General features: G+C 50.1%; 1 protein-coding gene across 1 annotated transcript; it reads right to left on the bottom strand.

Annotated features, from left to right (window-relative positions):
- Positions 1–6,336: 6,336 nt before the first annotated feature.
- Positions 6,337–7,269, bottom strand: LOC131590688 (olfactory receptor 14C36-like). Its single transcript, XM_058860952.1, has one exon. The coding sequence runs from the start codon at positions 7,267–7,269 to the stop codon at positions 6,337–6,339; it is 933 nt and encodes a 310-aa protein (XP_058716935.1).
- Between the last annotated feature and the right edge of the window lie 20,355 nt (positions 7,270–27,624).

Here is a 27,624-nt window from a genome sequence, read left to right as displayed (position 1 = left end):
GTTATGTCGTGGTTTTAAAGCAGTAACTAAAAATTACTAGAAAACTCACTTATTTCTTGCTGTGAGATATGGATTAGAGCAAGAGTAAAACAGGCCTAAAACTTCAAAGGAATAAAGAAAGTTTGTTAACACAACTACAAGAATAAGAACACCAGAATAAACCTCCAGAACAACCCTTTTATCCCCCACTACCCACCATTCTCTTGTTCAGGTGACAACATAGAGACAAAAACTTTGGAACTTTGGTGTTTAAAACAGTCCTAATTCTTGCTTGAGCCTTTTCATCACCCTTTGTAGAGAAACAGAAGTCATCTTCTGCTAATCTATGGAGTTTTTAACGAGAAAACTATTTCCGTTATAGTTTTCTATTTCTTTGATGCCAGCTGTCCAGAAATCTGTCATCAGTTCACTCCTCCCATTTCACATCACTCTGAGGTGTGTATGGGTCATGAGTCTAGGGATGTCATTTTTTAAGGATGAGTTATTCAAAGGCAAAAGTTCTCTTCTTCATCTCTGTGAGCTTCCCTGGAAACCGAAGTTTTCTCTTTGCCTCTCCAACGGCCTCAAATCTTCAACTATTACTTCTCCCCCTCTGTTCCAGCACCTCGCTGTATCACTATTACTCCACCTTTTGCTCAACATCCACCCTTTGAACAGTCCATTCCTCCCAATATACTCTGTCATGAATTAAAGGAGATTTCTCATAACACTATTGTCCATCTCCATAACTTTAACAGAAAAATATTTCAGCTTAATTAAAGCATCTCCTTATTCTCTACCTCCTCTGAGACTTAATTCTTTTCTTTACTGTCTCTGATAGTTTATAAAGTCTCTTTACATGTTGATTCCTCTCTTTTTCTCTCTCTGGGTAAAAGGATTGATCTGCAAGTCTCATCTGGGTAATGAAAAGGTTAAAATCTTGCCCAGGCTTTGTAGATGGTTCTGTGATCTCTGCCGGAGCAGCGGCTGGAGTTGTCTGCGATGGAAGATTCTTCATGGCTGCTCTGGAGAGTGTGGTCACTGTCTCAGCCCGCCGCAGGTCAAGAGCTTTTTCTTTCTTTCCTCGTCAGTCTCTGGGGTGAATTCAGTCCCAGCAAAAACTGCAGCCGAGGCAGGGACCGGCCTGGCCCGGCCAGAGCCCGGGGCAAGCCCCGCAGGCCCCATCTCCCGGCCGGGAGCCGCGGCAGGCCCAGCTCAGCCCCTGCCCGGGCCGCATGGGCTGGGCAGGGGACGGGAAGCCAGCTAAAGCTCAGTTACCTTTCACAGCCAGGACACCAAGAGACAAAGAAATTCCCAGCCTTAGGGCTTAAGGTGCTGTTCACAGGTTGATCTCACTTTTCACTGGTTAAAACTGCTGTCAATTCTTAGAAATGGCCAGCTGTTGGCTAGGAGACAAACTCCCATCAGCCTCCAGCAGTTTTAACTTCCTTAGGTGTTTCTCTTTGTTTTCTTCAATGCCAATCTATCACAACACCATAGGACAGCCTGGGCTGGAGAGGGCACAGGGATGGGCAGAAGCTGAAAGGCCCTGCCAGAGACAACTTGTGCAGCCCTTTGGCCATGGCTGCTGGCCCTGGGCCTGAGGCCAGCAGGGGACAAGTGACCCTGGCAGCCCTGGGGCCTCATTGCCTCCTTGTCCCTGCTCAGCAGCCTGGCAGGGGCCGCCCCATGGTGCTGCCCTTGGCATTGCACATCCCCACATGCCAGTGGCCCGGGAAGAGCCCTGAGCAATGAGGGAGGGACAGCATCTGCCTTGCCAGGGGCTGGGGCTCAGCCCTTGGCCCTTGGCATTCCTGAAACACATCCAGCTTTGCTCAGCACCACAGACACCTTTCCCTTGCTTGTCCCCAGCTGCCATCAGGGCCTCCAGTGTTCTGCTCTGCCTGCAACCTGGGGACGCTTTCTCACTCGTGTCTCTCATTTCAACTACAAGAAACTTCAGTGTTTCCATCTGACTTGGAGCTCTTGAGAAGTTTCTGGAGCACACTCTGAGGGACTGAGTGTGATGCAAAGAGCCCCAAAGGCCCGAGAGGGTGATGAAAGTGCTGGTGCTGTGTCTGTGCTGCTGAGCTGGGCCGGGCTCCTGGCCCAGAGGCAGCTCCTGGCAAGGGCAGCGCTGCAGAGAGACAGCTCTGGCCAGGAGCAGCTCCTGAGCACAGCCCAGCAGGGCTGGGGCCCTGCCAGGGCATCTCAGGGACACGAGCAGGCCCAGACAGAGCTCCCAGGGGCTCAGCACTGGCAGGGGCTGTGCGATGTCCCAGAGGGGGCTGTGTCACAGTGGCACCTCTGGGGCTGTGTCCTGGAGCCCCAGAGCAGCTGGGATGTCAGAAAGGGGCTGTGTGACAGCTCCGAGTGGGTTGTGTGAGGTCACAGATGGGGCTGGGACATCCCAGAGTTTGTTGTGTGAGGTCACTGAGCAGCTACAGCATCATAGAGGGGATTCTGTGACATCACAGAGCAGGCTGGGACATCACAGAGAGGACCGTGACATTAGACATTAGATATATGACATCACAGAGCAGGCTGTGACATCATGGCATGGCTGTATGACATCACAGACCTGGCTGTGAGGTCAAAGTGTGTTCTGTGACATCACAGGGTGTCTGTATGACATCATCAAGAGGGCTGAGTGACATCACTGATGGGGTTGTGACAGCACAGAGCTGGCTGTGACATCCCAGAGGAGGGTGTGAGGCCATAGAGCACACTCTGCCATCATAGAGGGTGGCTCTGTGACATCAGAGAGTGGTTTGTGACATCAGATTATGGCTGTGTAACATCATAGAGCAGGCTGTGACATCACAGTAGACTGTGATAATATCTGGTGTCTTTGTGACATCACAGTCTTCTGTGACATCACAGCACAGCTGTATGACATCACAGGATGACATACCAGAGTTGGCTCTGTGACATCACAAGGGCTGCCCAGAGTGGGCTGTGACATCACAGGGGGCAGTGTGACATCACAGTTGTCTGTGTGACATCACAGGTGTCTGTGTGACATCACAGGGGACAATGTGAGGTCACTGGGGAGGTCACTCCACCCCAGCCCCCCTCACAGTTCCCCCCAGAGAAGTCCAACGCTGCTCCTGCACAGCGGGGTCCCCTGTCCCCCTGGGTTCCCCCACCCCCGGTGCCGCAGCCTCCCCCAGAGGATGTTCCATCAGATCAACCCCAGAGCCTGACACAGGGACGGGGCTGGGGCCGTGGGGGTGGGACAGGGGGACAGGGACCCCCCAGCAGCATCCCTGTGTCCCCCAGGGCCAGAGCCTGGGCCAGGGCTCCTTCACCCTGTCACCAACGAGGGCTTGAGAGCGCTTGAAAAATCCCCGGCAAGGGAGCAGCAAAAACCAGATTTAATATTAAGTGACAGCAACACAAAGTTCCTTGGCAAGACTCACTTTGGTCCTGACTGGAAACTTCAGGCACAGCAAGGAAACAAAGCAACAACAAAACCAAACAAAATTCAGGCAATCCAACCAGAAATGAACCCAAAACTGTCCCTGTGTGTGTGTGTGTGTGTGTGTGTGTGTGTGTGTGTCACAAGAGGACAGTGAGGGCAAGGATAAAAGGAATACGGCCTAAAAGCTTAACAGAGCTCAAACTTAACAGGACTTAACCTATACCTTAACCTTAATTGATACCTTCAACTTCACAGTTTAACAAAAGATCAGCACTTTACAGTATTTATACTAATTTATAACCTATGACTTCATGATTTAGCAGAGGAAAAACACTTAACGTTATTAAACATAACTTATAACTTCTCTTAAATGTAACAACATAGCAAGAGAACCATTCTTAGCAGCATTTAATTTAGTTTATACCTCGTGACTTACCCTCACTCACAGGCCTGACTGACTCAGATCTCCAGGGCACTCCAGCCCCTCTGAGAGCAGCATTTCTGCCACATTTGCCAGGGCACAGCGCTGGTGTGTGCACACAGACACAAAGAGGCAGTGCAAGGCAGCTGTGAGAAATTCCCCTGCAGGGCAGGGAAATGCTCCCTGTGGATGCTTTGGCATCTCCCCAGCGGGCGAGGGGCTGAGCCTGGAGGAGTGCGGGGATCGGCCCAGGCTCCGTCGTTGTTTGGGGATGCCCCGAGTGCAGCAAACGGGAGAGTTCCCGGCTCGCAGAGGCCCCGCTCAGAGGGAGGTGGCTGGGCCAGGAGAGCTGCAAGGGGCTCCTTTTGGAGCGCTGTTTGTAGGGCCCCAAGAGAGGGGCTTCAGGCACAGCAATGTTTCATCCTGGCCGCACTTGGCATCAACAGCTTTCTTTGCAAGGCTGAGAACAGGGATGTTGTGGCACGGAGGGAACAGAAACAGTTCCCAGGGCTGCTCCTGAAGCAAGCAGCAGCTGGTTGGCAGCAGCAGTGCCTGGGAGCAGACAGTGTTTCTGATGAGCTGCACAGGAGCTGAGCCCAGGGGCTGTTGGCCAAGGCCCAGGCCCAAGCCCAAGGAGCATTTCTCAGCTGGCAGGGCGGCCTGAGAAGGGGAGGGGGGAATGCACCAGCACAGGGCCCCATGGAACCAAGGGACCATTGTGACACTGTGGGGCACCATGGAATCATGGAGACCACTGTGACATTGCTGGGACTCATGGAACCATGGAGAGACCATTAATTCACTTCACAGCCTCAAGGAACCAAGGGGCCATTGTGACACTGTGAGGCCACATGGAACCAGTGAGTCCTGCACGCTCACCCAGGCTGAGATGGACACTGCTGGTTTCTCTGGCAGGCTCTCTGAGCCCAGCCCAGCTCCCTCCAAGCTGTCCCAGCTGCCCTGAGCTCTCGGCAGCAGCCAGGGCCTCTCCCCAGCACAGCCCAGCCGGCTCTGGCCCCACAGCTCTGCTCAGGGCAGGCTGCTCTGGGCACTGCCCCACGGCCTCAGCCCCTCTGCAGGGCACAGCAGCAGCTGCAGCTCAGAGAGGCCTCAGCCCCAGCCATGGGGAAGGTGCTTGGCCAAGGGAAAAGGAGGCTCCCTGGGTGCCCTGCTCTCCTCTCCCTGAGGTGCTGAGAGCTCTTCAGCCCCTCTTGCCATCCCACCTGCCCAGGACAGCACCACAGCCCCGGCCTTGGGGCCCTCAAGAGCTGCTCCTGCTCCAAGCCCAGGGCCCATCCCAAAGCTGGAGCAGCCAGAAATCTGTGCCTATTTCTGTTCATTCCTGCTCTGATGAGGAGGGATCCTCAGCCACTTGGAGGTTGTTGATCAATTTTACTATTCCAGAGGCCACCTCTTTCTTGGGCTCATGGAATCAAGAGGCCCCTGTGACACTGCAGGGCCTTGTGGAACCATGCAGAGCATTGCAACAGAGCAGGACCTCGTGTCATGGTGGGGCCATTGGGACACTGCAGGGCTCCATGGAACCACGGAGACAGTGTTACACCTCAGGGACTCATGGAATGAAGGAAACATGTTTGACACCATGGTGCCCTTGGGACCATGAGGCCCAGTGATGACAGTGTGGAACCAAGGAGAGCATTGCTGCACTGTGAGACCTCATGGAACCAAGGATCCACTGTGACACTGCGGGGCCTTGGGGGACCAAAGTGCCATTGTGACACTGCAGGGCACAAGGATCCAAGGGATTTTGTGACACCAAGGGGTCCCATGGAACCAAAGGGACACAGTGACTCTGGGAGGCCTCATGGAATCATGGAGACCATTGTGACACTCTAGGGCCCCATGGAACCGTGGTGACACCAAGTTGGCTGGGGGTGTTGATGTGCTGCAGGGTAGGAGGGCTCTGCACAGGGACCTGGACAGGCTGGATCCAGGGCCCAAACCCAACAAGGTGAGGTTTAACAAGTCCAAGTGCCAGGTTCTGCACTTTGGCCACAACAACCCCTGCAGTGCTCCAGGCTGGGGACAGAGTGGCTGGACAGCAGCCAGGCAGAAAGGGACCTGGGGTACTGATGGACAGCAGGCTGGACATGAGCCAGCAGTGTGCCCTGGTGGCCATTAGGCCAATGGCCCCTGGCCTGGATCAGGAATGGTGTGGCCAGCAGGAGCAGAGCTTCAGTGCCACCCCTGACTTGTCCCCAGCTCTGCACACAGACATTGCTGCTGCAGCTCCAGAGAAGGGAACAAAAGATCTCTGGAGAAAACTTTGCTGGGAGACCCTTTAGTTCCTTTAAAGCCACCAAGAGCGCAGCCCCTCATTGACACGATCTGTGGTCACAGGGAAGGTGGAATGAGAAAATGGCACAAATAATGATATTTCTTTTGGGACAAGATTAAAAAAGGAAAAGAAAGAAAACCTCCAGAATGAAATTAACAAGAAGTACCAAAGATGACTTTTATTACAAGTGATTTGCAGAAACTGGCCAGCAGTTTAATGTTTAGGAAACCCCCCAGTCATCAGTGTCCACACTGCAGCCTTGAGCTCCAGGTTCCTCAGGCTGTAGATGAGGGGGTTCAGGGCTGGAGGCACCACTGAGTACAGAATTGATACTGCCAGATCCAGGGATGGGGAGGAGATAGAGGGGGGCTTCAGGTGTGCAAATGTGCCAGTGCTGACAAACAGGGAGAGCACGGCCAGGTGAGGGAGGCAGGTGGAAAAGGCTTTGTGCCGTCCATGCTCAGAGGGGATCCTCAGCACAGCCCTGAAGATCTGCACATAGGAGAAAACAATGAACACAAAACAGCCAAGTCCTAAACAGACACTAACTGCAAGAAGCCCCAGTTCCCTGAGGTTTGAGTTTGAGCAGGAGAGCTTGAGGATGTGTGGGATTTCACAGAAGAACTGGTCCAGGGCATTGCCCTGGCACAGGGGCAGAGAAAATGTATTGGCTGTGTGCAGCAGTGAATAGAGAAAGGCACTGGCCCAGGCAGCTGCTGCCATGTGGGCACAAGCTCTGCTGCCCAGGAGGGTCTCGTAGTGCAGGGGTTTGCAGATGGACACGTAGCGGTCGTAGCACATGATGGTCAGGAGGAAATATTCTGCTGAGATGAAGAACACAAAACAAAAAACCTGTGCAGCACATCCTGCATAGGAGATGTCTCTGGTGTCCCAGAGGGAATTGTGCATGGCTTTGGGCACAGTGGTGCAGATGGAGCCCAGGTCACTGAGGGCCAGGTTGAGCAGGAAGAAGAACATGGGGCTGTGCAGGTGGTGGCTGCAGGCTATGGCACTGATGATGAGGATGTTGCCCAGGAGGGCAGCCAGGGAGATGCCCAGGAAGAGGCAGAAGTGCAGGAGCTGCAGCTGCCGCGTGTCTGCCAATGCCAGCAGCAGGAAGTGGCTGATGGAGCTGCTGTTGGACATTTGCTGTGGCTGCACATGGGAACCTGTTCATGAAGAAAAAGAACAGTGACAAGTCAGGAGAGGCTGGGACTCACCTTTGTTCCTGCTCTGGGAAAACCTTCACCCAGGTCCCTGCCTGAGCTCCAGCTGTGCTGGGTGTGCCAGGAGCAGCCAGGCCTGTGCCTGGGGGCTCTCCAGGAGCCATCCCTGCCCTGCTGCCCTGGGTTTGTGGCCATGTGGCAGAGGGACAAGGCTGGAAATTCAGGATATGTCAGGGGAATCACTCCTGATGCAGAAGGGCTTGGTAGCATCTGCACACACAATTCTAAAGTAAGGCAGGAGATGGTTTTAGGAATTGTTCTCCTGCCCACACATCATTTCTGGTTCTCTGAGGTCAGAAATCCCCAGCTTTTCTTCTGCACTCAGAGTTTGCCATTGAGAGATGTGAGAGGCAAAGGATTCCTTGTGGCTTAGGGAAGGTGAGGGGCTGGATGGGCTTGTTCCCAACTGCTCTGGGTTTGCACCTTTGGCTGGAATCAGAGCACAATCACACTTCCGTGTCACCCTGGTATAAACCAGACCCTGCCCAGAGCAGAGGGATCCCTGAATGTCTCACCCTCTCTAAAGGTCTCTGGGCAAGGTCTCAGCACCCTCCTCTGCCAAGGACACTCACAGCTCCCTTGGCAAAGCCAACAGCATTTCCTCAGCTGTGACATCTCTGCCCTTCCCCGTGGGACATTCAGGGAACTCCAAGAGGCTCTGGCACAGATTTGCAGCCAGGAGGGCAGCTCAGAGCTTGGAAGGACACAGCAAGGAGATCCCCAGGTGTGCCCGTGATGGGATCTCAGGGAGGGGGCTCAGCTCATTCCCCTTTCCCATGGACTGCTTTGCCCACAGCCCCACAGGTCACAGGGAAGCTGGGACACCCCATTCCCATGGACACACCTGCCTGGCAGCAATCCCAAGGGCAGGGCCTGACTCAGCTGCTGCAGATGCCAGAGGCTCCCTGAGAGCCCCAGGTAACAATGACAATAGCAGAGCAGTGCATTCAGGCCATTTAGGAGGCTCCCAGCAGAGAGACTGAGCACCCAAAGTTACAATTCTGGCATCTCTGTAAATGTTCCAACATTACTTTGATAATCCTGGTGTGTCCCTTTCAACTCAGAATGTTTCGTGATTCTGGGATTACAATTCCTCTTCTGCTTCTCTCATCACCCTGTTGTCTATAATCAAAAGAGAAAAAAAAAACAACCAAAAACCTTTTGCAACAGTGATAGAACAGTAAAGTAAAGTAAAAACCAGCTTTATTGGAAGCTTCCAGGTGTCCCAGTGGGGATGTGGCACACCCGGCCCCTTATTTCAACAATTTATGAGGGTTGATTAATTAGGATATTTAACAGAAACATTCAATAGGAGATTCATTGCCCCAGTTACACACCCCTGAGTCAACCCATTGGAGTAGGTCCAAGGGTTTCTTTGCCCCACTTTTTGTTATGACCGCTCACATTCTGGTTAAAAACCAAAATGTTCTTCTTGTAGCTCCTCTTTCTGATGATAAGAGTATACAGTATTTCAGAAATCTATTTAGAAAGTCAGTTTATTGTTCTAAAATCTAAGAGAAAGGTTAGGAAATGTACTAGAGCTAAATCAGGATAATAGTTATAGAAGTATATAATAGTAGTTTAATAGAGTTACTTAAGAATTATGATTTTATAACTATACAGTAATAGTTGACAGATCTAAAAATAAATTAAAAATATATAAAAAGTAAAAATCCTTTTTTCATCATTGCAACTTTCCCACCCTGCTTAAAGAAAGAAATTGAAAACAGTCTCAGGAAATCTCCTGATCTTTACAGCAATCCCAGTCTCACCTTCCTTTGGGAAGTGTCCTCCGGAGCTGTGTCCAGGCAGGTCTGGAGCTGGGAGCAGCCCTGCCCCACACAGCCCCTCTCAGCAGCAGCCCCTGCCCTGCTCAGGGTGGCTCCTTCCCCCCACAGCTTCTCCCCAGCGCTGGGAGCAGCTCCCCGGGCCGGCTGAGAGCTGTCCCTGGCAGGCAGCAGAGTCCCTGCCCCAGCACAGCGCCCTGGGCTGCAGGACCCTGCTCTGCAGGACAGCCCTGGGCACCCCTGGCTGCTCTACACAAGGGACAGGCAGAGAATGTACTCACAGAGTCTGGAGGCACTGGCATGTTCCAGCTTTAGGAGATGCCTGCAGGAGCTGCAGCTGCATTGTCCTGCAGCCAGAGGCTTCCTGTGTCAAGGGCTGGCAGTGATTCTGCCCCAGGCACTTCTCAGCACCTTCCCAGCCCTGACTGATTGAAGCTCTCTGTGCCTCTGGGCTGTGCCCGGGGTGGCTGCAGGCAGTGCCCCAGCCCTGCTGGGCTGGCAGAAGAGCTGCTCAGCAAGAGAAATGTGCTTTTGAAGCTCTTCTTGGTTTCCAGGATTGCCCTCTGTGCCAGGAGCCTGGCCCAGCTCAGCAGCACAGACACAGCAGCAGGACTTTAATGAGCCCCTTGGGGCTTTGTGCTGAGGCCCTGAACATCAGTCCCTGAGAGGGAGGGGAAGAAACCTCTCAAGAACTCCAAGTCAGAATGGAAATCCAAAGTTTCTTTTACTTTTAATGGGTCCCACTGAGGGACATGACTGAGAAAGTGTCCCCAGGCCCCAGGCAGAGCAGAGAACTGCAGGCACTGATGACAGGTGGGGACAAAGAGAAGCCAAGTCTTGGTGCCCTGGGCCACAGCAGCCTCTGTGCCACCAAGGGCTGTGAGGAGACACCTTGTCCTGAGGCCCTGGGGCCTCCTGGCACAGCCCCAGCAAGGCTGGCCACTGTCACCCCCTTGGCCTGCCCTCAGCATCCCCCCTAGCCCACATGCCAGTGGCCTCAGGGATCTGCTGGAAGGAGTCCCTGGGGAGCCTTGCTCAGGAATGGCCCTGGGGGGCTCCTTCATGCTCCCAGCAACTGCAGCTTCTTCAAAGGACTTTGGCTTTTGTCTTGGAGTCTTTGAGAGTTTGTGCAATCCTGGCCTCCAATGATCTGCTGTAATTAGTCCCTTGAGAGGCTTTGTCAGTAACAACACTCAGTGGGGCTCATTAATGCTTCAAGGTACTTCAGGTTCTTAAGGTACTTTCCTTTTTCCTTCCCACATTGAGTCTCTGAGAAGTTTGTGCCATCATGGCCCCAATTATCTGCTTTAACGAGTCCCTGGGGAGCTTTGCATTGACACTCAGTGGGGCTCATCAATACTTTGAGATACTCAGGGCTTTTCCAGCTACTTTGGATTTTCCTTTCCACACTGAGTCTCTGAGAGGTTTCTGTGCAATCCTGGCCTCCAGTTCTCTCCTCCAAGGAGTCCATGAGGAGCCTGTGTTGGGGATGGACCTCAGTGGCACCCATTAATGCTTGGAGAAACTTTGGCTGTTTTCCTCTGACTTTGGCTCCTGGAAAGGTTTGTGCAATAATCTCCTCTCAGGCCCTGAGGTTCCAGGGCTCAGCTCCAAATGCACCACGGAGCTCATTAGGATCAAGCAAGTCCTAAAAAACCATGGCTGTGCCTTGATTTCCCTCTGGTCTGGTGCACTTCTTAGGAAAGTTTCCTACAATAGTTATGGAGAAATATTTCAAAGAGCTTCTAGGAAATAAGTGTTCCTATTTTAAAGGGTGTCTTTTATTCCTGTTCTCTTTAGAGCAGAGGTGATTGCAGCATTCAGTGATGGATATTGATCCAGGGTCTCTCCTAAGGAGGTCTGGCCAGGTCAGAGAAGCTGTGCCTTGAGGTCTGACCCAGTGTGGACAACCTTGCTCCACCTTCCCCAGCCCCATCCTCTCTCTCCTCACTCCCCTGGGACCTGCTTTACTCAGAGAACTGGCAGCACTCAGGCAAAGAGGGGTTTTCTTCTTTTATTTTAGCAATCTAAAACTGCTGAGTTTCCCCATGGCAAACAGAAACCCTCCTCAAGTGTGTGCCAGCCCAAGGTGCCACCAAGGAGGTTCCCCTTCCCCAAGGCAGAACCAGGCAAGGAATGTTCAGACACACAGGGAGTTCTGCAATAAACACAAACCCAGAGTTGGCTGAAGGCAGAATTAGAGCAGCTGCTGAAGGACAGACAAGCTTTGAACTCCTTGCAGCTGAAAGCACCAAGTGGGTGGTTGGGAGGTGTGTGAGTGAGCCAAGAGTGAGGGAAGGGAAATGCAGAGAGCCCTGGAAGTGCTTCTGTGCAGCCAGGCTCTGGGGAAGGGCACTGCAGAGCTGCCCTGGGCCAGCTGTGAGGGTGGATTATCATCCCAACCTGCCCTGGGCCATTGCAAGGGGCTGTTGCCATGGACACTGCACTGACCCCACTGTGCCAGCCCTTTGCTCAGGGCTGCTGTCACTGCCCAGAGCCAGAGGGGATCCCTTGCTGGGGGCTTGTGCCACGGCCACCTGCCCTGTGCCGCGCTGGCTGCTCAGGCGTCGTGGAACCAGCAGCAAACGCCACTGCCAGGGCCAAAGGTCAGCTCAGCCAGACAGAAAGGGTCAGTGCTGCCACCTGTTTCCATGGCAACCCTCCCTGGGACACCACACCTGGGTCACCTGTCCTGGCAATTGCCATGGAAACCCGGTTCATTGGAAATGCAACAGTGGACAAAGGTTTTAGTGGGGCCTGCCACAACAGGACAAAGGGTGGTTGTTGCAGTGTGTTTCTTGTTAATGGTATGTTCTGTTATTGCCCCAGTTGAAGGTTTGGTCCAAATGAGACCCTCCCACATCACTTGGTCAATTTACCCTGAGTCACCTGTAAATTCTACCTTAGACCCACTGCACGCTTGGAATTCCACTTCAGAAGTCCCCTAAATTTCAACATTTGATTAATCCATGTGACCCAATTTCCCCCTTTACCTCCTTCATTGGATGATGATTTTGTGAACCCTGCCTTTTACCCTCCCCAGGATATCTCTGATTAGCTGATGCTTTGTACCCTCCCTTTGAACCACCTCCCTATTTTAGCATTTTCTGTCTTTTGCCCCCAAGATTCCCCAGAGCAATAAATCCTCTGTTATCCCATGCAAAAGACCTCCCTCTCATCCTTGTCTCCTCAGAGCACAGACTGACAGCCAAAAGCCACAGAGCGAGTGCTCCAGTCACACCTGGGGTCATCCTGCTCCTGGGCTGTGACCCACTCCTGGTGTGGCCCAGAGTGACAGAGCCAGATCAGCTCCAGCCCAATGTGTCACAGAGTGACTCTTGCCAAGGAACTTTGTGCTGCTGTCACTTCATATTAAATCTGGTTTTTGCTGCTCCCTTGCCGGGGATTTTTCAAGCGCTCTCAAGCCCTCGTTGGTGACAGGGTGAAGGAGCCCTGGCCCAGGCTCTGGCCCTGGGGGACACAGGGATGCTGCCGGGGGGTCCCTGTCCCCCTGTCCCACCCCCACGGCCCCAGCCCCGTCCCTGTGTCAGGCTCTGGGGTTGATCTGATGGAACATCCTCTGGGGGAGGCTGCGGCACCGGGGGTGGGGGAAGCCGGGGGGACAGGGGACCCCGCTGTGCAGGAGCAGCGTTGGACTTCTCTGGGGGGAACTGTGAGGGGGGCTGGGGTGGAGTGACCTCCCCAGTGACCTCACATTGTCCCCTGGGATGTCACACAGACACCTGTGATGTCACAGAGCCCTCTGTGATGTCACAGCCTACTCTGGGCAGCCCTTGTGATGTCACAGAGCCAACTCTGGTATGTCATCCTGTGATGTCATACAGCTGTGCTGGGATGCCCCAGTGAAGGCATCCACGCCCGCATCCAGAGACCCCAACACGCGGTCCAGGAACTCCAGACTGAAAAGGAGCCCCAGTGGTTTGAAGACCTTTTTGGGAGCTAGGGACTCAAAGGATGGGTTGCCTCCCTCCTCAAAAACATTTTTTGAGTTTTCCTATTTATTATTATTTTCCTACATATGTTTTCATGTTTTAAGAAGTTACTAGCCAAATCTCTGGGAGATGCCTTTTTAAGAAGTAAAGAAGGGGGAGTTGTGGGGGCCAAGAAACCGGCTAATTCAGAGATCCTGGCCCTCCCTTGGAGGCAGGGCACTTTCTCTAAGAGAGAGAAAAGTATCACTCCCAGCAATCTTTGAGTTAGTTATGTTAAACTGTTACACTCCATTGCTGTTCTCCCCTGCCACCCCACCCCAATACCTGTATCCCAGTTTCCCCCAGCCCCTCTCCTCCCCTATAAATACCCCAGTTTATCCCCTGTTCCAGAGAGCTGCTGTCACTGGCTCCCTTGGCCGAGGGCCCGGCTGTAATAAAGGCCAGTTCTCTGCGGAACGCCACACAGCGCTCTGCTCTCTCCCTCCGTGTCGCCTGCACGCTGCCGCTGAGCTGAGCTGAGCTGAAATCACTCGCCGGGCAGAGGACGTGTCTGTGCCCCGGGCAGCCCAACCGCGGACCGCTTTTCCGGGAGTCGCGGCACCCCTGCCACCTCCACCGCCGCGGCAACCTATGAGAAAGCACAGCTGGGTTCTGCTCAGGGCATTTCAAACTACCTGGGGTGTTTGGGACTTGCCCTTGCAAAGGCAGCATCGCAGGAAAAGTCCAAGTTTCTCTTCATGGACTCCCAGGATGTGTTGGCTTGGAAGGGACCTTAAAGCTCCTCTTGTTCCAACTCTCAGCACCCTCAGGACACCTTCCCCTAGACCAGCTTGCTCCAAGCCCCATCCAACCTGGCCTTGAACCCTTCCAAGGGTCAGACAATCACAGCTTCTCTGCAACCTGGTCTATTCCTCCCAGATCTAAAATCATACCAAACTTAGCAGCCTCAGAGACAGATTTCTATTCAATAGCTACATTTATCTAGGAAAGAAATATGGCAAAACTTCTTTACATCTGACTTTGCAAAATCAACACGAGCTCTTCAGAAAGGGTTGCCACCCACTTTTCTTATTTTTGCCCATTTGATGGAACATTTTTATTCTGTTGTTGTTTGGAGAAGTATTTTAATGTATCTATTAATTATAGATATTAAATATAGATATTAAATATAGGTTGAGGCTGCTTAAAATAGTTCAGCAAGATACCAGGGGGTGAGGGGTGGAAAACTGGGCTCTTACACATCCAGTACTTCTGCTGTTGGAAGTCTTCAATCCCACCTCTCTGCTGGGATGAAATAGGTGCTACTCATCCAATTGCTAAACTATCATGCATCAAGCTGACACTAGTTGAAGACTTCAAAATAAAAATAGCCAATTGAAACAAACCTCTGCTCCTTTCCATTTTCTCTGTTCCACAGTTTAGGACAGAAGACAGGAGAGAAAGATTGTTTTGGGAACAATGTTTTCAGGACTCTAAAAAGAATATCAAAACCGCTCTGCCACACTCAACTCTTGCAGTGCCAAAAAGCACTGGCTGGCTTTGCTCACAGACTCACAATTGTGGTGGCATTTCTAGCACACCACAGGACAGCGATGTTTTTCCTTTTCTCCTGGAAATACCAACAGCACTTCTTGGTAGCAAGGCAAACATGAGCCTCTTTTAGTGGCCCTTGAAATTGGACATGTGAAATGAGGTACACAAAGCCACAGGCCAGCTGAACCTGGCATCTCTGAATAGGTCTTCAAATTCTTCCCAGGAAGATGAATGGCAATCACTATTTTGTCAGAGAAACTGCATCAGCTGGCAATTTGGTGTAGAAAATGTGCTTTCTGCTCCTCTCACAGCCAAAACTCCTACCCATTTCTTGCAAGTCCTTCTTAGATAAGGACCATGTTCAACTGAGTGACAGTGAAGCCAAATGGCAATCCAGGAATCAATTGTCCTGTACACAATCTCCTCCATCCACGTGGAAGGTTTCTCAGGGGCACACAGGAGGAAGGAAGAAACCCAAATGCATCATTGGACATAAAGTCAGACGTGTTGAGGGACGAAGAAATCTTGCAGAGCTATGGAAAGCTCCCCTGAAAAGCCAGTTCAGGAAGAGCCTGAGCTGTTTTGTGCTTCTAGGCCTGAAGATGCTCAGGATCTTTCTCAGATGCTCAGCAGGCAGCAGGATTGTGCCTGAATCTGGCTCTGGAAATGCCAGTGCCTCAACTGAGAGCTGTGGCAATGATTTCCATTGCATGGAGAGGGGCCACAGTCCTGCAAGAGTCTTTCAGCAGAGCAAACAGCAGCCTGGAGGGTGGGCAATGCTGCATCTGTACCACTGCATGCTCATCCTTCACCATAATGCAGAGCTGCCCCCAAAGCTGCCATGGATCACTTTTTAGATTTCTCCTGTTGGATATATTTAGGAGAAGTTGTTCTAGGTGGCTTTGGATGGAGATCCTGTAGGAAGCAGCCATTCGCCTGCTGTGATATCCTTACAACTTATCCTAACTTCTCATTGCCTTTGGTTTGATTTGGGGTTTTTTATCCGTTTGTTTGATTGTTCCTTTGGGTTTGTTTGTTTGTGTTTTTGTCTCTTTTGGTTTGAGATTTTTTCCTTTTTTATAAATGACTGGTGAAGTTGGCACAGCCAAACTCCAGAAAACGTAAACCAGGCTTGACTTTCCAGAAATGACTTTTGGCTGGCTTTAGCTGCATTCCCCAGGATCAGAATCCCCAGGAGATATTTCCAGGTTTTGCTCTGCATCTTCAGCTTGCCCAGACATTGCTCAGTGTTTCACCAATGGAGAAGACAATGGATATTTTGCCAAACCTCCTTTCAAACAACCAAACTTGTGGCAGCACGACAGAAAAGAAGAAAAAGAAAATCTTCGCCAGTTAGAACAGAGCCAGAGTCCCACCATTTTCCCCCTCCACTTTTCTTGATTTTCTACATTTAGAGGCAAAGCTTTGTTACCGCTGAAGATGAATAGATCACACGGACACAGGTCGAGGTGTGGTGAAAAGAAGAGCCGAGTTTATTTTCCCTCCCAGGATTTATAGGCTTTTGACCACGGCCAGGGATTGGATGGTCAGGATAACACTTTCTCACTGCACTGGCCATGAGAGATGCCCATCACAAGACGTGTAACAGAAAGAATGCACACATATCTATGTTTACAGTTACTGTCCTGGGAAAGTCTTTAGAAAACTATGTTAGCAAGCTCAGAGGCTGAGTTTTCAGAGCGACAAAGCTTCCATCTCTCACTTCCTGATGCTGTTTGCTACCCTTTAGCCTTGACCCCCACGTGTCGGATTGCTGTCCATGTGGGGCTGGGGATGCTCAGCCTGGAAAGAGAAGGTGCTGGGGAGGCCTCCCTGCAGCTCTAGGAAAGATGGGCACAGAGAGGAGAAGCCTTTCAACTGCAGGAGTGAGATTGAAGTTGGATCTAATGAAGCTGCTCTTTTCCACTCAGGCTGCTGGGGCACTGGCCCAGGCTGTGCACAGAGGCTGGGGATGCTCCATCCTTGGCAACATCCAAGGCCAGCTGGGAGCAGGGCTCTGAGCAACCTGTTCTGGGGGAAGATTGCTCAGCTTGGAACAAGATGGTCTTTAGGGTCCCTTCCAAGCCCAAGCAGCCAGGGATTCCATCATTCTAGGATCTCCCTTGTCCACTTCAGCCTGGGCCTGGGCTCCTGGCAGTGATGTCACAGTGCACGCTCCAGCTAGAACTTCCAGCATCCAGCAACGGCCACAACACAACCCTTGGCTCCTTGTCTCAGCACGCTCTTCACCCTGCTCCAAGCCTACCCCTGTCACCTTGTTGTCACCTGCTCCCTCATACCCCCAGCAGTCCCTAAAGCTCCCCAGTGTGTGCATTTTGCTCTCCATCCCTGCACGATGTCTGCATTAGCTCCAAAGAAGGTATGGTACTATTCCACAGAGGTGGACACCCCGCAGCTGCCAGGGTGGGCTGGAGCTGTGTGGGATAGTGCGGGAAAGGGACCCCACTTGGAGATTTTGCTACCTCTGCAGGCTGTCACAGACACAGAGGAGGAGATGGAGGTGGATTCACAGATTAATAGTGAAGAGGACATGGATGTGGATGGAGAGAACACCGGAGAGGAAGAGATGGAAGTGGATGTGGATGTGACAGAGGAAGAAATGGAGGTGGATATGGAAGACTACATTGAGGAGATGGATATAGACATGGAGGACGAGGAGGAGGACATGGTGTTGGGATGAAGACCGATGCCAGCAGCAGAACAGGCAGGTGCTCCCCACGGGCAGAGTGGGTCCCCTGCTGCCAGGCTGGGGCTGGGCTGGGCACTCCCTGCTCAGGGACACGCTAGCCCATGCACTGGATTCTGGTGGCCATCCCTGGCCTGGCCTGGCCTTGCTTTGGGCCACACAAGCCCTGTTCCAGTGCCTGGGCCACAGCCTCCAGCCCCAGCCAGGCTCACTTCTGGCAGCAGAGTCTTACAGTGCCAGTGTCCCAGCCTGGCAGCACATGGAACACCCCTCCATGCCTGACTGCACTAACCGTGCTACTTGTTTTTCTTCCAGGACTGAGGCACATCCCAGAGACGACACCCTTCTGTATATACGTTTTAGAGTTTTTGTCTTCACGATAGATGTTTTAGGGTTTGTTAAAGTTTTCTGTAAATATGTTCCATGTAGTTTTGTTAGATATGTTCTTAGGTAAATAGGTTCTATAGTTTGTTGTTGTTGTTGTTACCAATATTCTTACAATGTAAATATGTTGTGTAGTTCATTCTTGTTCCTTTTCTTCTACAAATAAACATTCTTTGTTTTTCACACCCCAGTTCTCTTTGCATTTGCTTTGGGCACATTTGCAGAGTTGTGCTTTCCACTTGCTCCAGGTTCCCAGGGCTGGATGTCCCGGAGGGAGCTGGCACAGCCACCCCAGCAGTGGGCTCCCTGTGCACAGGGGGTCCCACTGACAGAGCTCACCCTCTCCTTGCAGTTTCTCTGGACACACTTGGGAGCTGGAGGGGCAAATCCCAGTGGGCCCTGTCCCATGGCATCCCACATGGGAGCAGGGCTCAGCCTCATCCATGGCTCTTCCCTGGCTAGCCCCAGGGCTAAGGAGGCTGCACTGGGCTGCGGGCAGCCTGCTTCCTGGGCACCCTGAGGGGCTGGAGCCAGCCTGGAGGGAGCCTCAGCACAGGGGCCTTTGGCCTACATGCACCAACATTTCCTTTGGAAACCCCCTCTGTCACCACACTCTGCTACAAGCACAACATCAATTGTTCCTCCTAGTTCAAGGGGAGACCTTAATTGGCACAAATTTGTCCCTTGGACTTTCTAGCACAGAAAATGTCAGCGCTTGCAATCCCTGTTCTGCACTCCCTGCTCGGGCACCAAAACATTGGAACCTGCCAGAACATCTTGAATTAGCACCAACCTGCAGAGAGCTACAGGGGGAGAACCTACCCCCAACCACACAGGGACATTGATGGGCTGGGGCAGAGATGAAACTAAAGTATTTTAATGCCAAGAGACAGGATTTTTTATTGCTGAATTCATTCTCCCACAACAAGAATGAAAGCTTTCAGTCTCCTCACCTGCCACACATGTCTATTGCCAAGGTTTGCTTCTGGGTTACCACTGATTTTTATTCATCTCTTCACAACTCTGATGCTCTTCCTGCCTAAGGTGCAGAGATGATATTTCAGAGCCAGATGAGCTCAGCACTGCTTGTGCAACACGCAGGATTTCCAGAGCCAGAGATTCAGGCCATGCAAACTGATACTTTTTCGTCTGTGTGCAAAGATCACTGGAAGAATGTCAGTGATGAACCACACACTTCTCAGAGCTGTCCCTTCTATCCAGCTCTCCCCAGTCACTTCACACACTTCACTCCAAGCAGGTTCTGATAGAGTTCAGTAGCACATGGGATTTCATCCTGGCTTTTCTTCATTTTCTCCTGAGCTGTCTCCAGACACAGTGTGTGGGCACTGCAGCAGCATTAACGGGGCACCTCCCTGACACTGAGATTCATGTCACAACTTTTCATCAAAAGCAGCAAAGAAATGATTCCCACTGGGTCCCACACGGCTCCCTGGCAACTTTGTGCTGCTGCAGCTCCAGCACCAGGCCTGGTGCACAGGAATTTCAGGAGGAGACACACCGAAGGAATCAACCATTCTCAGAGAAGAAACATCTGTTTGAGTGGCCCAAATCCCCACAACACTGCAGACTCTGGTGACCCACACTCTGCATTTGCACTTCAGCCTCTGTGCCTCACTTTTCCTCTCACTAAAGTCCCCCCAGTTTCCCTCATGCTCAGATTCCCAAGAGAATTCAAAGCAGCATTAGGAGCAGGGAGAGATGATGGGAGCTGTCCCAAGGCTCGACCAAATTTCTCAGGCCTGACAAATCTAGCCAAGGACAGAGGAAAAAGCTGCATGAAAGAGGTGTGAAATCAAAGCAGGAATCAAATTTAGGTAGAATGAGAGAAGCTGAAGAGGTTTTCAGTGTTTGCAACAAGATTAGCAGCTGCAGGCACAGGAGGGATGCAACATTTCCCCCACTCTAACAACTCTGTGATGCAAATTGCAGCTCAAATCCTTCTCCCCAGCTCTGGGACTTGTTCAGCCCCCAACATGGTGCTGAATTTTTCAAGCAAAGTGGAAGCTGGTCAGAGAGGTGGCTTGCAAATCAAAATCACAGCGGACAGCTTGGAAGCAGCAGCCAGAGCAAAGAGAGGCAGAGCCTGGCCCTGGGGTGCAGCACAGCCACACAACACATGCCTGAAACTCTAAGACATGAAAGAATTTGCCATGGGAGACACAGAAGGTACTTGATGGAATCCTGCCTCCATCACGATGCATCAGCATGCAGGAGAGCACTAGGATGAAGATGACAGCACCTTCTGCTGCTGCTTCCATCTCCTGAGTCAAATCTCCCCAATATCTCTCACTATTGGCCATTCCCAAAGCCTCAGATTCCCTCAGTCCTTGCAGGATTTCAGTGCTGAGCAGCATGGAGGGAGATAAAGGCACTTGCAGAGACCAGAGATGCATTTTCTGCCTGAGGTGCATTCCACTGCCCAGCTTAGTTCCTCTAAAACCATTCCAATCAGCCCCTTGGACAGCACCAAGCCAGCAGCAGAACATCAGTGCCTGAAAATGCTTGGAAATGCCATTCTTTGAGATTTCTCTCCAGCTCTCCCATTTCATGGTGCCATTGCAGGGCTTTATCCCATCACTCAGCACTTGCAGCAAGTCTTGGCAACCAGCTTCAAATGGATTTGTAGTGCTGAGCAAATAAGAGACAATTTGACTTTGTCTCCAGTGAATGAAATTTCACCTCAATCAGACGAACTCTGTGTTCTGTCATTGGCCAGGCACTAACTACTGCCAGCTCCCCCCAAGCCTGGATGTCAAACTGCCTTCCCATTGGAAAGTTAAATTGAGTTGGTTTTATGTACAAGATTATTCTGTCTCCAAATCATTTGGAGCCATAGAATTGCATTTCCAAGGACTAAACTCAGAGCAGCCACAAAGAGCACAAGAGGCAGGAAAAGAAAGAAAAATAGAGATTTCTAAGGAGATGGACATTGAATGCTGAGTTTTTTCCCGTTCCAGGAAGTTCCATCAATTATCACCTGCCACCTCCTTGCCTTCACTTGTGTGGCCACCACTGAATACACTCCCAGACAAGAAAATGTTGGTCCTACTGAAAACTGGGGCTAGAAGTAGAAAAAGGCTCAGAGATCTGACTTCAAAGACAACATCATGAAAAGAGCTGCCTTATAATAGCAAGATATGATGGGCAGCAGGAATGGCTGAAGCCAGCAGAGAGAAGTCCATGAACTATTGGTGCTACAAAGATTTCTGACAAAACCCCCAAGAAACCAAAAACAGCGTTTGGTCTGGCCCAGCTGATAGGAGCCCTGTGCATTTAATTCAGTCATTGGCAGCACATGGAGATTGGCTTTAAGCTCCTTTGGTCAACTACTACTTTATTTTATTTTATTTTATTTTATTTTTTCCACCCAGGAAATGTAATTGCTTCTCCTCTTTGGGAAGAAATTACTTCTTTGAATGGTTCAAGGCAAAGAGTTTCTTCCCATACACACTTGCAATCGGTCACCAAGAGAAATATTTTCGCAAAAGATCTCTTAAAAATTTTGGAGTTACTTTCAACATAAATAACTTGGTGATTTTGCTCCAAATGAGAAGGGAATTGAATTTGGCTCCCCCAGCTTAAAAAGAAGTCTTTCTTCCCAGCTCTTCACCAAAAGGAACAAAACACTTGGTTGCAGCAAACCGAAGGGAGGAAGAAGCTCCTTTCCCCCTGAGCTGCACAACAGGAGACAATTTTGTTGCCAAGAGGTGACAAAACCCAGCCAATTTCCAGTTATTTCAGTTTCAGGGAAAAGCTCCAAGGATCATAGCTGGGGCAGACACAGAGTGGGAGGAGCAGGGGATCTGCTGGGGGGTTTTGGGCTGGGACATAGATTAAAGAAATCTTCAAGTGAAACCCATCAGAGCTCAAGATTTCATCCCACAGAGGAGAAATTGGATTTGACCCAAATGCCATTCAAATCCAAAAAACATTGAGGCATCTCCCCAAGCTCTGCTGAGCCATCAGGTACAACCCAAAGCACCCTGTGGGACCAGAGCAGCAGCTCCCTGGCATGGGGACAGGGATGCTCCCTTGGCAAGCCGCCTGCATCACCCATGGGATTTGCAAGATCTGTTTCTAAAGACCCCACCATCCAAAAGACTCCACATTCAAAGCCTTTCCTTTGGGGTTTCACTTCTCCATCTGTCTCTTGTCACTAGACAGCTGCTTCACTTCAACACCCTTCGGGATGGGGTCAAATTTTCTCCGAATTTCCAGCCTAAACAGGAAGTTACTTCCATTCATTCTTCTGCAAGTACTGGCAGCTTGTAGCTGCTCTGCTCTTCCTCTCATGCTGTGCATTTGTGCACACCAAGTACCAAGAGCATTTCCTTGTTTCAATGCCGCAGCGATGGAAAACCCAGGGCACCGCGACTTCTCTAGATATTCAGCCCTGATAAGGGCTGGGCCGAGGCGCGTGAGCAGCTTCGAGCAGGTGAGTGATTCAGCTCAGGCTCAGCGGTAGTTGAGTGATTTCAGCTCAGCTTAGCTCGGCTCGGCAGCAGCGGCAGGCAGGCAACAGAGGAAGCAGGGACGGGAATGCTGGTCCAGCGTTCCACCAAGGCAAAACCTTTTATTCAGGCAGAGCTTCGGCGAAGGGTGCCGGCAACAGCGAATCCGTCGAACAGGGGAAAAGCCGGGGTATTTATGGGGAAGGAGAGGGGCGGGGGGAAGCCTGAGATACCTGTATCGGGATGGGACAGCAGGTGGGAACACCAATGGGACACAACAGTTTAACATATCTAACTCAACGACCCCTGGGAGCGACACATTGTCTCTCTCTTACAGAGCAGTATCTTGTCTCCAGGGTAGAGCCAGAATCTCAGGCCCAGCGGGCTCCTCCTTACCCACATTTCAATGATGTCATTTTGCCTTATTATTTCCTTCCCATAGAGTTGCACAGATTTGGTGCTGGCTCAACACTCAGAACATTGACAGCACAAAGTCGAGTTTTCGCACCAACTTCTCCAACCTTGGCACCTGTTGCAGTCCGCAACCTCAGGATCTCGGCCAGGGAAGCCGCAGGGTTCTGGGGACCAGCATGGAACACCAGTGAGACGAGCCTTTGTTCATGAAACCATTTCTTCAGCATGGGAACAAACTCAGATCCAGAACAGAGAGCCCCAAACAGAGGCAGGGGAGGGGTTTTTGAGGGACAGAACTCTTGAGGGTCTCCACCCTTGAGGCTGGAGTTCAGGGTCAGGGACCACTAGAAACACAACAAGGGAGAAACCCCCCAGGGATTCAAACCCAATCTGAACCCCTGGGCCATCCTTCACAAAGGGTTTGGGGTGGGACAATGGAATTCGTTGCCTCCCCCGTGGTACCTCACAACATCTGCTCCTTTTTTTTTTTTCCCCTTCAAATTTTAATTTGGAGCTTAAAAATGTTTCCAAAACTTACAGCATAAAATCTCACCTCCTCCACAGAGCACCCGCTTTGCTCTGTGGGACACTAAAAACTCAATGACAAAACACGTTAAGCAAACAAACAAACAAAAAAACAAAATTAAAAACAATCACTTAAATTAAACAGTGATGGTACTTAATACAAACGTAACGTTTTTTTAGTTCAGTCTCTTCCAGTTCTGGAGTTTCTTTCAGGAAGGGTGCAGCTCTTAGATCTCCTCTCACGAGGGGCAGAGTTCTTAGATCTCCAGCTTCGGCTCTGGTCTCGTAGGTGTGGGCATTGCCACTTGAGATGTTCTTGGTGAAACGCTGGCTTTCAGAGCTCGGTTCCAGTTTTGATTTCCCCAGAGGGGGTGTTGCCCACCATGGAAAAGGCACAGCCCCCAGGGGTGGAGCAGCCAAAGAAAGGGCTGGGAGCGAAGCAGGAGTTACTGGGGGAAGGGAAGGTTGGGGGCCAGAAAAGAAGGAGCAAGGCGGGAAAAAAGGAATCCCAGACTCCGTGGGCAGTGCCATCTTGGGAAGAGGGCAGGGTCCGGGATGGACTTTCCCAGCCAGGGAACGGGAATATGGAAAGACAAGGGGTGAAGGAGGACATGGAACGGCGGGCAGACGGCAGCAGACCCGCAGCACTCTGGATGTTCCCCGTCCCTTGCCTGTCTTCAGGAAAACAGGGGATGGGATGGCAGAAAGACACCGGGGTGACGGGGAGTCGGCAGCAACCCTGAGCCATCTTGGCATTTTTCACCCTTTGTCCTGCCCTTAGGAACAGAGGAGAGGGGAAGATACAGGGAGGTATACACCAAAAAAAAATGAGGGACTTCACAGAAGCCAAAAAACAGTCCACAGGAAGGGCCATACCGTCCATAATCATCCATAATCGTCCATAATGTTAATCTCGTCCATAAAGGTACTTCCCATCTATATAAAAAAACCAAAATCCTCCATAATACGTCTTGTTGGGTGATGTTAGATGTTTGTCCCAGTGTCTGGTCTCTCGGCTCCCCCACCTCCATAAGCCCTTTTCCCCCATGGCCCTGAGGCACTCCCAACTTGGCCCTCCTGCCAGGTACTCTCGACTCCTCCTTTCTAAGGCGGGAGTCTCGCCGGCTCTCGAGCCATCAGCCAGGGATTTACGGAGTGTCCATGGAGCCGCTCCTGCTGTTCTCCTGGTGCCTCTCTGGATGCCGTGCATTCTCCACGATTTGTTGTAGTCCGCAACTGCAGGATCAGGTCCAGGGATGATATTTTCTGGAAACCGGCATGTACTACAACGAGAAGCACCTCTGTTCATGAAACCATTTCTTCAACACGGGAACAACTCAGATCCAGAACAGAGAGCCCCCAACAAAGGCAGGGCAGGGTTTTTTGAGGGACAGAACTCTTGAGGGTCTCCACCCTTGAGGCTGGAGTTCAGGGTCAGGGAGCATTAGAAACACAACAAGGGAGAAACCCCCCAGGGACTGAAACCCAATCAGAACCCCTGGGCCACCCTTCACAAGGGGTTTGGGGTGGGACAACTTCATCCAGGGCTCCCACGCCCATCCCCCAAAGCAGGAGGTCAAAATTCACTAGCTTGGCTTACAGCCATGCCTCTCCTGTAACAATGCTTATCTGAAACTAACTCTTTGCCTCCCTGAAGCACCTCACAACAGTTTATGCTGTCTCTTTCCATGTTGATCACTCTCTCTCTCTTCCCCTAGCTCTGGAAAAAAGGATGAATTTGCAAGACTCACCTGAGTAGTGAGCAGGTTCAACTCTTGCCCAGGCCTTGTGGATGGTCCCGGGATCTCTGCCGGAGCAGTGGCTGGAGCTGTCTGCGCTAGAAGATTTGTTTCCCATGGCTGCTGTGGGGAGTGTGGCCATTATCTCAGCACAAAGCTGCAAGCTCATCTCTTTCCCTGCATATCTTTAGTGGGCAGCCTGTGGTGAAACTGAGCAGCGGCAGCAAGTGCAGGCCAGGCAGGGAGCGGCCTGGCCCGGCAGCCCCGCTGTGCAAGGCCCAGCCAAGCCTCTGAGAAGGGGCTCCTGTCACTTGCCAGTCCCCATCCTCCCCGGGAAGCGCAGAGCTGCGGCCAGCCCCGCTCCCCTCCCGTGGCCTTGGCTGGCCTGGGGGGAAGGAGGCTGAAGGGGAGCCCTGGTACCTCTTGAAAAGGCGGAAAGCAAAGAGAGCAAGGAATTGCCGGCCTTAGGTCTTCAAGTGCTGTTCCCAGCTTGATGTCACTTTTCAATGGGCAAAACTGCTGGCAGTTCTCAGCATCGGCCATTTGTTGGCCAGGAGAAAAACTTTGTGGCATTTTCAGGAGATGTGGGGAAATTGGGGGATTTTTGTGGATTTTTTTTGGATTTTTGTGGAATCTGTAAAATATTTATGGAATTTTCTGTGATATTGAGAAGATTTAAATAATTTTGTGGGATTTTTGTAGAATTTGTGGGATTTTTCTGGAATTTTGAGGTATTTTTCTGTAATTTTTGGAAATTTGTGGGGATTTTGTGGGATGTTCCTGGAATTTGGTAAGGTTTTGAGATTATTTAAAGAATTTTGTGGTATTTTTCTGGAATTTTGCAAATTTTTCTGCTATTATGTGGTATTTTGAGGAGACTTGAATTTTGAAGGTTTTTTCTTAGATTTTGAGATTTGTGGAGATTTTGTGGGATGTTTCTTAAATTTGATGGGGTTTTGAAAAAATTTAGGGAATTTTGTGAGATTTCTCTGTAATTTTTGGGCTTTTTTCAAGAATTCTGAGAGTTTCAGAGGAGACCTGAAGAATTTTGAGGAATTTTTCTAAGATTTTATGGAAATTTGTGGGGATTTTGTGGGATTTTTGTGGAATTTTGTTGGATATTGAGGAGATGTAGGGATTTTGTTGGATTCTTCATAATGTGGTATTTTCTAGAATTTTGTAGGATTTTGCAGAGACTTCAAGAAGTTTGAGGGATTTTTCTTAGATTTTGTGGACATTTGTGGAGATTTTGTGGGATGCTTCTGGAACTGGGTAGGGATTTATGAAGATTTTAGGAATTTTGAGGTATTTTTCTGGAATTTTGTGGGCCTTTTCATGGACTTTGTGTGGTTTTGAGGAGACTGGAAGACTTTTGAGGAATTTTTCTTAGATTTTGTGGAAACTTGTGGTGGTTTTGTGGGATTTTTTGTGGAATTTTGTGGGATATAGAGAAGATTTTGGCATTTTGAGGGATTTTTCATGTATTTTGTGGGAAATTTTGGAGATTTTTTGGGATGTTTCTGGAATTCAGTTGGGTTTTACGGAGGTTTAGGGAATTTTGTGAGATTTTTCAGGAATTTTGTGGGATTCTGCGGAGACTTGAACAATTTTGAGGATTTTTTTTTTAGATTTTGTGAGAATTTGTGGAGATTCTGTAGGATTTTTCTGGAATATTGTGGGCCTTTTCAAGGACTTTGTGGGATATTGAGGAGATATTGGCATGTTGAGGGATTTTTCATGTATTTTGTAGGAATTTGCGTAGATTTTGTGGGATGTTTCTGAAATTCAGTTGGGTTTTGAGAAGGTTTAGGGAATTTTGTGGCATGTTCCTGGAATTTGGTATGTTTTTAAGGTGATTTAGGGAATTTTGTGGGATTACTCTTGAATTTTATGGAAATTAGTGGGGATTTTGTGGGATGTTTCTGGAATTTGGTGGGGTTTTGAGAAGATTTTGTGAATTTTGTGGGATTTTCCAGGAATTTTGTGTATTTTTCCTGTGAATTGTGTGGGATTCTGAGGAGACTAGAAGAATTTTGAGGAATTTTTCTTAGATTTTGTGGAAATTGTGGAGGTTTTCTGGGATTTTTGTGGAATTTTGTGGGATATTGAGGAGATTTTGTGGAATTTTGAGGTTTTTTTTTCATGTATTTTGTGGGAAGCTGTGGAAATTTTTTGGGATGTTTCTGAAATTCAGTTGGGTTTTGAGAAAACTTAGGGAATTTTGTGGGATTTTTCCAGAATTTTGTTGGATATTGAGGAGATTTTGGGAGATGTTTCAGGAATTTGTTGGGTTTTGAGAAGATTTAGGGAATTTTGTGGCATATTCCTGGAATTTGATATGGTGTTAAGGTGATTTAGGGAATTTTCAGGGATTTCCCTTGAATTTGATGGAAAATTGTGTAGATTTTGTGGGATGTTTCTGGAATTTGGTAGGGTTTTGGAATGATTTAGGAAATTTTGTGGGATATTTCTGGAATTTTGTGGGGCTATTCAAGAATTTTGTGGTATTTTGAAAAGATTGAGTGAATTTTGTGGTGTTCTTCTTTAATTTTGTGGTTATTTGTGTAGATTTTGTGGGATGTTTCTGGAATTCAGTTGGCTTTTGAGAAAATTTAGAGAATTTTGTGGCATGTTCCTGGAATTTGGTGTGGTTTTATAGTGATTTAGAGAATTTTGAGGGATTTTCCTTGAATTTGATGGAAATTAGGTGGGATTTTGTGGGATGTTTCTGGAATTTGGTGGGGTTTTGTGAAGATTTTGT

The sequence above is a fragment of the Poecile atricapillus genome, chromosome 34 (assembly GCF_030490865.1).
Source record: "Poecile atricapillus isolate bPoeAtr1 chromosome 34, bPoeAtr1.hap1, whole genome shotgun sequence".
NCBI lineage: Eukaryota > Metazoa > Chordata > Aves > Passeriformes > Paridae > Poecile > Poecile atricapillus.
The sequence above is the reverse complement of the archived record's forward strand: the minus strand, read 5'-3'. Positions and strand labels throughout refer to the sequence as shown.

Bases quoted from the DNA above. Each gene is read 5' to 3' on its own strand.
- LOC131590688 (XM_058860952.1), bottom strand. From the start codon at position 7,269: ATGTCCAACAGCAGCTCCATCAGCCACTTCCTGCTGCTGGCATTGGCA.